Source organism: Anomaloglossus baeobatrachus, chromosome 2 (genome assembly GCF_048569485.1).
Source record: "Anomaloglossus baeobatrachus isolate aAnoBae1 chromosome 2, aAnoBae1.hap1, whole genome shotgun sequence".
Classification (NCBI taxonomy): Eukaryota; Metazoa; Chordata; class Amphibia; order Anura; family Aromobatidae; genus Anomaloglossus; species Anomaloglossus baeobatrachus.
This window is the reverse complement of record NC_134354.1, coordinates 183,724,150-183,739,655: the sequence shown is the minus strand read 5'-3', so window position 1 is coordinate 183,739,655 and position 15,506 is coordinate 183,724,150. Positions and strand designations below refer to the sequence as shown.

At 44.1% G+C, this 15,506-nt stretch overlaps 2 protein-coding genes across 12 annotated transcripts in view; one reads left to right on the top strand and one right to left on the bottom strand.

Annotated features, from left to right (window-relative positions):
• Positions 1-15,506, top strand: part of CASK (calcium/calmodulin dependent serine protein kinase) — a 431,912-nt gene that overhangs the window by 177,195 nt on the left and 239,211 nt on the right. For 5 of the 11 annotated variants that reach the window (XM_075335532.1, XM_075335528.1, XM_075335526.1 and 2 more), the window contains exon 6: positions 4,524-4,595. The exons of the other annotated variants lie outside the window; for them this stretch is intronic. In XM_075335532.1, the coding sequence (XP_075191647.1) occupies positions 4,524-4,595 (72 nt within the window). The remainder of the gene's footprint in view (positions 1-4,523; positions 4,596-15,506) is intronic. 11 annotated transcript variants of the gene reach the window in all.
• GPR34 (G protein-coupled receptor 34) lies at positions 8,797-14,118 on the bottom strand. The gene is made up of 2 exons (XM_075333528.1): positions 14,015-14,118; positions 8,797-11,359 (listed from the first exon to the last, which is right to left on the bottom strand). The coding sequence occupies exon 2, from the start codon at positions 11,347-11,349 to the stop codon at positions 10,171-10,173; it is 1,179 nt and encodes a 392-aa protein (XP_075189643.1). The 5' UTR covers positions 11,350-11,359; positions 14,015-14,118; the 3' UTR covers positions 8,797-10,170.

Below are 15,506 nucleotides of genomic sequence, written 5' to 3'. Positions count from 1 at the left end.
TCAGCCCCTTGGACATTCTGGTCATGGCTACTAGGGGGACTATTGGCTAGAGCAGGGGTGGGGAACCTTTTTGCTGCCAGGGGCCATTTGGAAATTTCTGCCAACCTTCGGGGGCCGCACAAAATTATCAATGTGAAAATGAACCAACTATATTTGGTCAAACAGTTAATTAACTCACCCCTATTGTGGTGGCCGGAGCGGCTTCTCTTTGGTGCGGCTGTGATGTTCGGTGATACTTATGTTGCTTCTATCTTTTCCAGGTTTGTCTCGGTCTGGAGCGCAGGCAACTCTTTGTGATAATAAGATTGGTAGACTATATACATCACACAACAGACACAGGGACTGGAGTGTATAAATCACAGGACACATACATCACTGAAGGGGCTGTTGGCATATACATCACATAGGAGACGCAGGGACTGCTGTATATACATCACATAGGAGACGCTGGGTCTGCTGTATATACATCACATAGGAGACGCTGGGACTGCTGTATATACATCACAAGAGACACCTACATCACAGAAGACACTGGGGGCACATACATCACAAAAGGGGCTGGGGACATTTATATGCTCCCTCCTGTGATGTATATGCTTTCAGCCCCTCCTGTGAGGTATATGCCCCCAGCCCCTCCTGAGAGGTATATACCCCCAGCCCCTCCTGTGATATGTACAGCCCCAGCATCTCCAATGTGATGTATATACCCGAGTGTGTGATGTATATATCACAGGAGGGGTTGGGGCATACACATCACAGGAGACACTGAGGCATATCCATGACAGGAGGGGCTGGGAGCATATACATAACAGGAGATGCTGGGGAACACACATTACTAGGTCACAGGGAGGCATAAGCATTGCTGTGGGGCACACACATCACTAGGGCGGCACAGAGAGCACTAGGGGGGGCACAGGCATCACTAAGGGGGGGGCACACAGACATCACTAAGGGGGGCACAGAGACATCACTAAGGGGGGCACAGAGACATCACTAAGGGGGGGCACAGAGACATCACTAAGGGGGGGCACACAGACATCACTAAGGGGGGGGCACACAGACATCACTAAGGGGGGGCACACAGACATCACTAAGGGGGGGGCACACAGACATCACTAAGGGGGGGTACACAGACATCACTAAGGGGGGGGCACACAGACATCACTAAGGGGGGGGCACACAGACATCACTAAGGAGGGGGAAGGGGCACACAGACATCACTAGGAGGAGACTGGGAGGCACAGACATCACTAAGGAGGGGGGCACACAGACATCACTAAGGAGGGGGAAGGGGCACACAGACATCACTAGGAGGAGACTGGGAGGCACAGACAGAACTTGCAGAGCACAGACTTCACTAGGGGGTACACTGCACTTGGGGTGGGAAGGAGCACTGGAGAGAACTCAACAGTGGGGGTGATCCACATCGCTGGGGAGTCTGCACACAGCACTGCAGGGGGCACGCTGCACCGGACAAGGGGCAGAGAGCGGGCAGCACACAGCACGTGGAGCTGCACGCTGCTCCGGAGAAGGGGCAGAAAGCGGGCGGCACACAGCGCCGGGGAGCGGCAGCACACAGGACGTGGAGCTGCACGCTGCACCGGAGAAGGGGCAGAGCGCGGGCAGCACACAGCACGTGGAGCTGCACCGGAGAAGGGGCAGGGAGCGACAGCACTGATTGAGGCACGCTGCATGGGAGAAGGGGTGTAGAGCGGGCGGCACAATGCAGGAAACGATGAAGCTGCTGTGGGACTAAACCCGCCCACAAAGTCTGTGCTGAGCATGCTGGCACCTGCCAGGGAAAGAGCTCATTGGTTCGCGCTAGCAGCGCCTGTGAAGCCTTAAAGGGCCGGCGCCCGATAAGATCACAGCAGTGGCCGGAGCACTGCCACCCCCGGGAATCTGCCCAGGGGCCGCACAAAAGGTCTTGGCGGGCCGCATGCGGCCCGCGGGCCAGAGGTTCCCCACCCCTGGGCTAGAGAATGGGAGACTGTGTCTGGGGATAGGCCTATAGTGCCTTATTGGTACATGAGGTGGGTATCCTGAGATGGATTTCACAGCTAGAATAGTGGGGGAAATGTTGCTAAAGGTGTTGTCTCGGCACTTTAGGAGCACCCTGCTCTCTAGGCTTTTTACATGGGTGGGGCACTGAGGCTGTCTGGATCTAGCCATCTTGTTAAAGAGCAGCCCTTGCAAGCCAGGCTAGACAGTCTACCATCTTTCACCATAGGCAGGAGTCACACTTGCGAGTGACTCGGCAAGTCTCTCATCAGTATCACCCGGTATAGCCGCACCCTCACTGAACAGGAGCATTTCGGCAGTATAGAAATACATGCAGCAGACCCGCTCCCGTCAGGAGAAAAACCAGCTGCGCCGGGTGATGCGATCCAATAATCGTGCGAGTCACATGCTCGTGTGAGCGCACCCTACTCGAATACTCTCCATATTTTTCATTTTTTTTTTTTTTTTATGAACTGCTGAAGAACTAATTCTGGAGAATTTTTATTTTATTCCCCCCACCCCCCAACAAAAATAAATGAATCTTTGACTAAACTCTGATGGTAAAAACGGACATACCGGCCAAACACTGACAGTCTACTGTTTTACTGCAATCCAGGCTGAGAATACAACTGTTATACTGTAGATGCTCAGTCTCCTTGACATCAGCCACTGTGAATGCGACAGGAGAGAAGTGGTGTGTTCACCTCCCAGCCCTGTGTAACACTAAGTTTTATGTATCACACCTGCAAGTAAAAAAAGTCAGTCAAAAGTCTTAGTTTTAAAAAAAAAAATTGTATTTTATCTATAAATGAAGGGTATCATTCTTAGAATACAGCAATACTACATGTGTTTGCAATAGGATTTTATTGTGGGAAAGAATAAATGATTAGGGATGATCGATTACCAAATTATCCGCTTCGACGAATATCCAACGAATGGGTCGGCACTATTCTTTCTCTCTCTGTCGGTCTCCCCGCCCCCCCACCTCCCTCATACTCACTGATCACTGACCGATACCCGACGCGGCGCTGCACGGCTGACGCACTGCTCCGGCGGCTTCTCCTGCTTTTGAACATGTCGGCCACTCATTATTCCATCTTGTATTCCCTGCTTCACCTGCCCGCTGGCGACTGGTTGCATTCAGATGCGCCCCCACACTAAATTACAGCTGTCTCACTGCAACCAATCACAGCCGCTGGTGGGCGGGTCTATGTAGTGCAGTAAAATAAATAAATAAAAAAAAAGGCGTGCGGTTGGTCCCCAAATTTTTTTACCAGCAGAGATAAAGCCACATGGCTGAAGGCTGGTATTCTCAGGATGGGGAGCCCCCTAAGTTTAAAAATATCAGCCTAGATAGAGAAGGAAGCTCTGCGTCACCGATTTGATAGGTGCTCTGGAGTAAAATTTTCATAAAAAGTAGAGAACTCCAACACACTATTTACTCCCACAAAAAAGGACAATTAAGAATTTACCATGCAAAATTCGTTTTATTGATCAAAGAATTATTTGCAATAAACGTTATATGATGTTGTCAACAAAAAGTTGACGTTTCGGCCACTGGCCTTTTGTCAGACTGGACTTTATCAGAGCTTGTGTAGGAATTATAAGATCACTCAAATATAGGTTATAATCGGTTTGTCACCAAATTTTTAAAAAAATATCAGCCAGCAGCCACCCAGCATTGCCGCATCCATTAGATGCAACAGTCCCGGGACTCTACCCGGCTCATCCCGAATTGCCCTGGTGTGGTGGCAATCTGGGTAATAAGGAGTTAATGGCAGCCCATAGCTGCCACTAAGTCCTAGGTTAATCATGGCAGGCGTCTGAGACACCCCAATGATTAACCTGTAAGTGAAAGTAAATAAACACATGGGTATGCTATTAATTTACTCCAGTAGACACTATAAAAAAAAATTGCCTTTTTTTTGTCAGTTTCACAAGATGGAATATATATATATAATGATGGTCACTAAAAATCCAAATTGGCATCAATAAAATCTACACCTCATTGTAAAAAAAGTTCTTATACTGTTTCATCAAATAAAAAAGTGCCCCATATTCAAATAATTCAAATAATTCCCCCCCCCCCCTCAAATACAAACCTGCCAAAATTGTTACCATATGTTTTACTTTTTTAAGGCTATGTTACATGTCCTATAATCCTCCAGCAGTGATCTGTTAGGGATAATAGTTCTTCAAACACAACTTTATTTTTTTTTTTTTCAGTTTCGAAAAAATCGATTTCTGCAGGATCCGTGTTTTTTTTGTTTTTTTAAAGTTTGAGTCCATTGAAAACTGATCTGTTAACTGACTGCTATTAAGCCATCCATTTTTCTTGCATTTGTAAAGGATTTGTTTTTTGTTTACTGGATCAGTGTCCAATGGAAGCTAAATAGCAATCAGTTATCTGATCCGTTTTCCATAAACTCCGATGTTTAAAAAAAAAAAAAAAATTCTGCAAAAATCAGTTTGTTTTTTTTTCAAGGCAGACAGCTGTGCTTACAGAACTTTTTTCCCAACAGATTGCTGCTGTATCCATTCTAACGGATGATTACTGGACACATGAACATAGCCTTATTCTATTGACTCATAGAGTAAGTTCATATCCCTTTTGATATATATTTTTAAAGTCACAATTTTAAGAAGCAAAAAAACAGGCACTATTCCCTGCTGTGAATCAGAGTAACGCAGCGCTGCTGCTGTTATGAAGACCCGCTTACTAGTAGCAGTGTTACGCTGATCAAACAAGCTGCCAAGGTGGATCCACTCCGTGTGGTGCACTGCAAAGATCCAGGACATGTAAGCTTCAAAAAGGTAAGAAAAGCAGGCAACTCACCGGTCAGTGGAAGACATTCAGAGGACCTTTAATCGTAAGGCATGTAGGGGAGGTGTAGGGATGGATGCGCACAAATGACGGACGTTTCACACCTGACACAGGTGCTTCTACTGGTCAATTGACCCTGCTTTTTTTACCTTTTTGAGATATATTTGTATTTTTCCTATTTTGCATTAGTTCATGGAAAGTTTAACTTATTTTAATGCAGATGGATCTCAAACCACAATGTATGGGCTGGTTGTGGCTCTTCTGACCCAAGTGTGATTCTCCTAGCAGTATAAGCTGCCGTTCTCCAGTCCGGATAGCCACAGCCAGTCCATGCATTGTGATCCTAGATTAATGAGCATGGACATCTGAATGAGCCCTAAGGATCGCACTTTTTATAATAAGATGGTTTGTGTGGGGCTTCTAATTTATAGACCCCCTCAAAGGCATTTAAAGGGAACCAATCACCAGGATTTTTTGTATATAACCTCAAGTCAGTGCTATACTGGCACGATCAGGCTGATTCTATACATACCGGTAGTGGTCAGCTCGGATGTATAGGTTTTGAAATCCAAGAAAGTAAAGTTTATAAAATTAACTGCTTTTTGAGTGACAGCAGCTGAGGATCAGATAATATATTCATAGTTCTCCTCCCTCTGTTTGAATTTGCATAAGTATTATTCAAACGATTCACTGTCTCTTGCAGGACCTGTGTGAGGTCATAGCCAGGTGACCAGAAGGGGCGGGGCCTCAGCCAACAAAGCTGGATACCAGGTCACATGGGTATGACTTCACACAGGTCCCGCAAGGACACCTCACCTCCCTTCTCTCCTGGCTGTCCCTCCGTTCTTCTTTCGGCCCGCAGACCCCTTGGTGATAGTGACCCTGGTGCCGCAGTCAGTCAGCACTTTACTTCAGACGCGCTGCACAGAGTCAAGCTCTGTGCCAACTATTCGCCGGGCAGCCGATCAGAGGCAGCAGTTGACGTCATACGCTTCAGCTACTGTCCTCTGATTTGACTGGCGGCTGCGATAGCTGTGCACAGAGCTTGTCTCTGCGCAGTGACGGCAAATCGTCTGAAAGTGCTGACTGCTGCGGCCTATGCACGGGCTGCGATCATCAAGTGGGCCGCAAGAATCTGCCTCAGTGGCCGCGTGTTTGAGACCTCTGCTGGAGATTGAGGGTTTGAGCTAGTGGCATGACGCAGCTACTGGCCCAAACTGTACGCTGTCCCATGCTGCTAATGGATGCAGCCTGACTCTGCAGCATGGGAGAAGGCAGAGACACTAAAGCCGGTTTGGATCCAGCCATCCCTCGGCTTCAGACAGGGTTGGCAAGTTGTAGAACAATCAGCTTGCAAGTGTTGAACTCCTTGCCTAGGAGACCAGTTGACTTTGAAGTGGCTGGTAACATTGGCAACTAGGTGTACTCCACTATATAAATCCCTCCATTATTGAGAGCGAAAATTAATTTTTACAAGCGCTTTACTTTCCAGCAGCCTGAAGCTCAAGCCTCTCCTTTTAAAGGGGTTGTTTCATCCTATTGTAAGGATAAAATTGTAAATCAGATTACTATTTCATATAGTAGCTTATACTAGGAAGATTAATGTACTACACCACTGAATGACAGCGTTGTGTAGTCTCCACACGGGCATAAAGCTGCCAATCATTGGTGTGGGCGGGGGTTATGTAGAGCTCCTGTACTGTTTGACTACCTTGCAGCAGGTTTACTAGTAATCTAATGATCTCCTGTGATTTTTATCAAAACTACAGTGAGCAGTCTCATGACACATTGCTGAAGTCAGGGTCGCTGCACCTACATCATACTGCTCTCAGATGGGGTGGTAAAAACCTGCTGACTGACTCCCTTTTCAGAGCAAAATGTTTTTTTTTTTGTTTTTTTTTGTTTTTTTTTTAATATATGCAAAGTTTGAACCAGTGTACATTTCGGCTCCAATTTTACACCAGTTTCCCCAGATGCATTTTAGGTTTGTCATACAGCATACCTTGTGCTACATTTTGTGACTTTAAGAGTTATGCATAAAATGATAAATTCCTTACTCCCACTAATTTATTACAAAGTTCATGTACTTTCAATGCCGTGTGTCTGGTTTCCCCTGAAAATAAGACCTACCCCGAAAACTAGCACTAGCATGATTTTACAGGATTTTTGGAGTATGCTTAAAATATGAGCCCTAGCTACAGTCAGGTCCAGCGTTATGGGGAGTCAATCTGCAGAATTTCTTACGAACCTTGACTTCACAGTCATGTGACCAAAGGTCTCTTAATTGCAGGGGCCTAAAAGAACTGAACGGGAGACAGGCTGGTATACAGGACTGGCTTTAGAGAAAAGGGAGAGAAAACTGCAATTTCACAGGGCCTCCACTCTCCTAGGAGCACCAGCATTTATATTCTGATAAGACTACTTAAGGACCATTGTGACATCACTTCATGTGACCAAAGGTCTCTTAATTGCAGGAGTCAAAAGCCCTGTGCGCACACTGCTTTTTTACCCTTTTTTTTTGCATTTTTGCTGCAGAAATTTCTTGAGAAAATGGTTGTAACCTTTCTCAGACATTCCCCAGCAAAACCTATGGAGAAAAAAAAAAAATAGCTGCGCACACTGCTTTTTTTTTTTTCTTAAGAAAATTCTTTCTGCAGAATTTCTTGAGAAAATGTCACTATTTTTCTGCAGGTACCTGCGTTTTTTGCCATAGATAATGGTAAAATAATGCATGGACCAACCTGTGGTAAAAACACATGCGGCGGTTTTCGGTGCGTTATTGGTGCGTTTTTTGAACGCAAGTGCGCTAATCTTTCAGACTCAAGAAATTTCTTAAGAAAAATCCTTTTTTTAGTGCGCACAGGACCTAAAGCTGAGAAGGGGTGTGTGTGTGTGTGTGTGTGTGTGTGTGTGTGTAACAGATTATTACTAGGGATGATCGAGTATCTCAAATATTTGGCTTTGCGACTCTTTTCCGAATAGGTCGCCGCTATGCGAATATTCGATGCGCAATGTAAGTCTATAGGAAGCCCGAATAGTTCCGAATAGTTATTCTGGTTTCTCATAGACTAAAGGGTGCTTTACATGCTGCGACATCGCTAGCGATAGCACCCACCCCTGTCGCTCGTGCGATATGTGGTGAACGCTGCTGTATTATCATTATCATTACGGCAGCGTCACACGCACATACCTTGTCAGCGACGCCGCTGTGACCGCGGAACAATCCCTCCCTCGATGGGGAGGTGCGTTTGGCGTCATAGCGACGTCACTGCGGTGTCACTAAGCGGCCGGCTAATTGAAGTGAAGGGGCGGAGATGAGAGGGATGTAACATCACACCCACCTCCTTCCTTCCGCATTGCCGGTGGATGCAAGTAAGGAGATGTTCGTTGCTCCTGCGGTGTCACACATAGCGGTGTGATACCGCAGAAACTAGGAACAACATCGCTAGTGCCCAAACAACGATATTTTGTTTTAGAACGACCTCTCCAAAACCAAAACCAACGATTTTTACCACTTATTGGGATCGTTGGAGGTCGCTCGTTCGTGTCACACGCTGCGATATCGCTAACTGCGCCGGATGTGTGTCATAAACACCGTGACCCCGACGATATATTGTTAGCGATGTCGCAGTGTGTAAAGCACCCTTTACATTCGCGAATAGTCGAATAGCGGTGACCTATTCGGAAGCCGAATATTTGAAGCTTTCGTTCATCCCTAATTATTACCGATCTCTCCTCTAATACAGGGGTCTCAACCTCTGATGGGTATAAGGGCTGCACATAAAAAAATAATTGAATTTGGGAGACTGCATTCTATGTAGGAAAAAATTACATTTTTAGTGAGACCAAAATTTTATTTTTCTATAAAACACTTGGATCTTTTTTTTTTTTTTTCACTCATTCTTAGTTTTATTTTTATTTTTTTTTTTTTTTGTTACATGGCATTCATCATATGAGTTATGATTCGGTTTTATAGCTTGGGTCGTTACAGATGTGGCGATGACAAACGTGCACTTTTTTTGTTTAGTGTGTGTATAATATACATATATATTGAATTTTATTTTAAATCTTCGTTTACATTTCATCCCCTTCCTGTACGTTATATCGTTATACAATTGTGCCCTATCCTTGTCCCCCATCCTGTAGTACGTGCCCCATTCTTGTCTACATCCTGTACTAATGCAGCCGCTGGCCAATCAGAGTCTTGCAATTGATGTCATACGCTGACGTCAGCTGCAGGCCTCTGATGGCTGGCGGCTATCATTGGTATGGCTGTGCGGAGAGCTTGTTTCTGCTCTGCACTGGCAGTACATTCAACTGAAATAAAGCACTGACAGCGGCGGCCTTCATTGGGCTGGGATTGTCAATGGGTGCACACGGAGTACCCTCAGAGGCTGCTTGCGGCCCGTGGGCCACCTGTTTTGGGACACCTGTTCTAATAGATGGATAAGAGTTGGAGAGTTATGTTGATATTGCAAAATGTAAAAAATGCAAAAGATATGACTATTTGAAAAAATATTTTGTTTGTTTTTCCCCAAGAATAAATGTGGATTTTTGTTAATCAAAAAATACATGCCCTGAAAATAAGCCCTATCCCATCTTTTGGTGCAAAAAAATACTGTAAGACCCTGTCTTATTTTTGGAGAAACCAATTTTTACCAGCAGATACAAAGTGGAATAAGGATTAAGTGGCGTTTTCTTTAAACTGTAGAAATTGCACGACTGATATACTGATTTTGCTGCTTAATTTTAGTTTATTTTCCTTAACAACATGTCCAATCTCTAATATACATCTCACTGTATACTTTTGCAGTCGCTGTATAATTTAGTTATATACACTGTCACTGATTTTGAGCTTTAGGACTTTTTTTTTTTTTTTCTTTTTCTATAACAAACAAGACAAAAGGCGGCACCATAGGGTCCAGCAGCCACTGACCTCTCGATGGTGTGTGGATGTAGACCACTTTAGTGTGTTTTAACTAATACTTTTTTTTTTCCTTCCTTCCTCGAAACCTAATCTAACTTAGTGGTTAAATTTCTACTTTAATGCAAAATTTAGCAACTTCCTAAATAGTAGTCATTAAAAATCCCCTACCGTTTTGCTGTTGCAGAGTAATGCCTTCATATAGCTAGCTGCTCTGCAACATATATAGAAAACCCAATGTCTCTCTGCGTCAATGTCTTTTATTGTTCCTTCCCCTTTTCAAGATGGCAATGGGGTGAAGAAATTATTTTACAAAGAAGATTTTAGTGGGGAAAGCATCTATATTCACAGGGATTGCAGAAGAAACACATTAGGAGGAAAGTTGTTTTTTTTTTTTTTCCTTCTTCTGTGCCAGTGGTGGCTATAGCTTTTGATGTTTGTGCCATTCAATGTTTTCACTTACAGTCATTCTGATTCTTCGCTTACTTAGTGGGGTAGGGGTCTGCGATTGCACGTTGGTGGTGCTGTCCGGTAGAGTGTGTCCTGGGTGAAGATCTGACGTGTTGCTCTCGCTCTTGCTGCCATCGCGGCTGCCTCTGCAGAGGAGCTGTCTCACTGTCCTCCGGACACTATTGGACAGTAAGAAGTACATAATGGGGTCCAGACAGCTGTTACAGGCAGACAGCATTAGGGTAACTTCGTTTGTTTTGTGCACTATATCCACCCAGTAACAGGAGAGCGTTTGCAGTTGAGTTGTTATATAAGCAATCCTAAATGTGTGGTAAGGCACGAAGCAGACGGTGAAGATGAAGAGCACGAAGAATGACTTGTACGCCGTAGAATTGTACCTCCCAGCACTTGGGAAATACGCTCGCTCCCTGGACATCCTTTGAAGATTTTTTCCAATTTTTACGTAGGATAATATCAGCATTACAAATACGATCCAAAAGACGAACACCACAAGGTAATTAAATATAGCTTGCCAAATCTTGTGTTTTCGGTCTGTATAGTGGAAACACAAATTGGCGTCAGGTTGTTTTTCGATTGATTGTGTAGCAATGAGCAGCATCCCAGAGGCAATGGCTGCCGCCCACAGACAGCAGCAGATCTGGATGCTACATTTCCTTTTCGACACATTGTGCCGTCGCTGAGATTTCTTCACTTTCACATAACGGTCCATACTGATGAGACCCAAAAGCACAATACTAATGTACATGTTCATATAAAACAGGTTGCCAACAGCCTTGCAGAAAACAATGCCCATTCTCCACTTTTCTGAAAAGTGATATATTATCCGAAATGGAAGGCAGACAATCAGGAGCAGATCGGCAATGGCTGCGTTTAACAGATACACTTGTACAGAGTTTCTTTTGCTATGAATGAACAAAAACACATACAATGCCAAACCATTGCCCAGCAGTCCGATAATAAAGATGAGGGAGTAGGAAAACACTAGAACATGATTAAGTGAGGACTCATCCATGGTGCACGTGGTGGTGTTGTCCATTAATGTGGCGTTATCGGCATGGGCCGTAAAATTGTCCATTTTCTCTTCTAAATGGGTCATCCATGAAATGTAAGGATTGCTAGTGGTATCCATTTCCTTGTTCCTGCAAAGGCAACAAAATATGTTTGTTTAATTATAACATTTCTAAAAAATAAAAACAATACATAAACTAAAAATACTTGTGTAACTTTTATCAGGATTTTTTTCTTCTCTTGAAAAGAACTTTTAATAAAATGTGAAGGTTCTATTGAATGACAGTAAGCAGGGATGTTAAAGCTGTGAGGAGCGATGTGCACCCTCTGGTCTATTTGTCGCGTTTTGCTGCATTTTTGCCCATGCGTTTTTTCTCTATATTCAATGGAAAAATGCATTGAAAAATGCAAAAACAATTGACATGCTGCTTTTTTTCTGCACCCAAAACTGCAGGCAAAAAAGAAGCAACAGCCTTTCTGAATTCTCATAGACTTTGCTGAGAAGGAATTGCATGCAGTTTAGGGCAACAGATTGCACCAAAAACACATCAATACTGCACTGTGCGCACAGGGCCTTATAAAGCGTTAGACACATTGCTGTACCAAAACTGGATATTTATTTGCAGAGCTCCTGATCTGTATACAGTTTGTCCACCCATATCCTGCCCACCACCATCAACTTGAGAACTGTGGCAGCTATAGGCATAGAAGTGGTGTCTAGGTGTAGTAATGTAGCCATGCGCTACGCAATGAAACCACCTATAGCACCACCTGGTGGAAAACAACGGAGTTGGCATTTTTATCTCGAAAACGGAACAAGATAGAGAAAAAAAGTGAATTACAAAGTTGCATGGCATCATCAACTCAATACGAATCGACACCTTGCATACAGAAATGCTATATGACCCCCCCCTCCCCCAAAAACATTGAATGCTGGTCATGCATATGGCGCTCATTTAACTTTGATGTTCAAAGTGGCCACCGTTGGCTGCAATGCACATCTGGAGTCTGGACAGCATACTGTATGTTGCTGCACGTTGTGCAATATGGTAGGTGACACATTTGCACAAGCATCTGGGACACTGCGTTGTAGGTCCTGCAATGTTGGTGGAGGGGTCGCATACACCTGCTGTTTGAGGTGACCTCACAGAAAGAAGTCCAAATGGGGTCAGGTCAGGTAAGCGTGGAGGCCATTCCACACAGCCACCATACCCAATGACTTGTAGGAAGGTCTCCATGAGGTATCGCTTCACGTCCGCAGCCTTGTGAGTTTTACGCATTCTAATCATAGCATTTCTGTATGCAAGGTGTCGATTCGTATTGAATTGATGATGCCATACAACTTTGAAATTCATTTTTTTTCTCTCTCGTTCATTTTTCGAGATAAAAATGCTAACTCCGTTGTTTTCCACCAGGTGGCGCTATAGGTGGTTTAATTGCATAGCGCATGGATGCTTTACTATACCTAGACACCACTTCTATGCCTATAACTCCCGCCGTTCTCAAGTTAATGGCGGTGGACAGGATATGGGTGGACACACTGTATATCTAAAATGCCATAGTCCACGTCAACCATGCAAGGTGTGCCTGTAGGGGGCCGCTTACCCCTGCATAATTTCCAATGTTCAGTTTGCAACAAGTTCTGTAGCGGTTTGTTCGGTTGCAGGGGGCACGGTGAAGCGCATTTTCCATAATTGTACTGTGTATCAGATGTTGTAATGTTCTGTGTAAGTGCAAGTACTGTAAATACATAGAGCTAAAACCACTGTGTAACTTTTGGAGTATGTGCTACCACTTCAAAACTCAAGGGGGCGGTATATGTATATCCACCATAAACCAGAGAAAAGATTTCACAGCTCTGCTGTTTTGCTGCATATCTGCATGATGACACTTTTGTTGTCCAAAGAGCTTTACTTTATGAATAAATAAACAAAGACTTTCTAAAAAGTACCTAAGAAAATGTGGGTTCAGCCATAGATAGAGGTACTCGTCACACTGTAGTAACTAGGTCACTGGACCAGAATATACAGACCAGCATTAATCTAGTGTACGTTTAGGCAATCTTTGGTGCTATTCACATATGAGTTATTCTTGCAATGAGTATTTTATAAAATATTTTGGTGTTTTTCTTTAAAAATGAAAAAATATCTAATATTACATATATGGCAGACGTATCCCCATTGCGTACCTCTTACTGTCGTCTCCTGGCCATTTCGGGAGTGCTAGCCAGTTCTCTGCAAGGAACTTTTTCCACTTTAGAAACAAATGCATGTGGAGTGAAGTGCGGAAAAAGTAAAGTTACTATTCGCTCCTCTAAGCTGTTTTTGTGGGGTTTTTTTGTTTTTTTTTTTCTGTGCTAAATTTTTGTATTTTGAGGTCCTAAAAATGTATAGTAACAGAAAAATAGAATTGCATTTGTTTTAGGAATACAAAAGGAAGTTTCCTCTTTAGAGCAATCTGCAATCCACAAAACCTGAATGGTTCCTCCAAAATGCCTCTAATGCCGATTCTTGAATATATTTACATAATTTCCCCAGTAAACCGTCCTCTGCAGCTTATTGTAGCTATTAATGTATGTTCTTATGACTGTGACTTAAAGGATCCCCTGTAACCCTCAGCATTGAGTGCAATCTGCAGAGTTTGTGATTTCCATCTGAGTAAATGCAGCTATCGGTAATCTCTGAAGAATCCGTCATCTGTAGTAGTGAAGGCTTCAGCTCACCTACTGCCATGTGGATCGCTTATATAAGAAGTGTCCCCAGATCCTTTTCTGTTGTATTACTTACCTTTTTTAGTCTTTGAAGTATCTCTTGGAGAGTTATTTCTTCAGAACGTCTAGTGCCTTGTTAGAGCATCTTGTGACCTCTGCTTCCTTGTTTTAGCCTCTAAAGTGCTGTGCAAGTAGAATCGTTTTCTGATGAAATGTCTGTACTGTTATATGATGGCAGAATACCGTACATATGATCATTAACTTATCCCGCCTCCATAGAGTGCACCTGACACCATAATGTGGTTTTGGTCATTGTTGAGGCGAACGAAAAATACCGCATATTTGATTTCTTATGGCCTGTCCGATTCTCAGGAGTCCAGCAGTGACTCTATCATAAACAACACAGGAGTGTTCGGCCTATAGCCAGCTCTAACAAGTACCTGATACACCCGAGTGTGGGGCCAAAGTCGTATGGGGGGCTTTACAGTGGTAAAGGGGTCTGCTAGGATACGCCATAATTATTGAATTGGTGGGTTAACCTCAGTGATCACCTATAAGACCTAAAACTGACCTGAGAAAAAAAGTGAATGGCATCCCTTGATGAGTCAACATGCAGCAGCTGTCAGCTGCACACTATAGCGGACACCCTGCTGCATCAGTCACGATCAGTGTTGGCACCAACTATGGCCATTTAAATCCTTAGATGCTGCTTTCAGTAGTGACTCTGGGATCTAGGTGGTTGACTGTGGGGCTCCCTCTTTAATCAGTAACTCCAAGGACCTACAGATAGGGAATTTAGACTGTGAGCCCCAATGGGGACAGTGTTGCTGTGAAACATGTTGGCGCTAGATGATTATGATGATTCACAGCCAAATAACTTCCGTAGGCTATGTGCGCACTCTGTGTTTAGTTTTTTTTTGTTTTTTACCACAAAGATGTAGCGGTTTTATCTTGTGACCACAAAGATACAGCGTTTTGATCTTTGTGGTGACTACTTTGAGCAGCATTTTTGGCTTAAAAAAAAACGCAGGAGTCCTCCACCTGTCAGGCCTCTACTGAAGTGAGCCGCGGGATTATCGCTGATGTCACTCAGGTGATGTGCGGAGACACCACACAGCACCTGACTGAAGTCACCGCTGATCCCGCGAGGCTCACTTCACTTGCGGCCTGACACTCACAGAGAGTGGTCGTGCTCTATAGCAGCTCTCTGTGATTGTCAAAAGTAGCAGAGCTGGATGCGTCATGGGACCTCGTGTGAATTATGTTGGATCTGAAGGGGTGTTTTAATGGTTAATTGGTGAAAGAGGCGTCTTTTTTTTTTTTTTTGTGTTTTATTTCAAATAAAGGATTTTTGGGTGATTGCGTTTATTTACTTTCACTTACAGCTTAGTAATGGGTGTCTCATAGACTCCTGCCATTACTAAGCTAGGACTTAGTGGCAGCTATGGGCTGCTGCCAATCACTCCTTATTACCCCGATTGCGACCGCATCAGGGCAATCGAATGAGCCGGGTAGAGTCCCGGAACTGTCGCATCTAATAAATGCGGCATTTCCAGGCGGCTGCTGGC

Bases quoted from the DNA above. Each gene is read 5' to 3' on its own strand.
- GPR34 (XM_075333528.1), bottom strand. From the start codon at position 11,349: ATGGATACCACTAGCAATCCTTACATTTCATGGATGACCCATTTAGAA.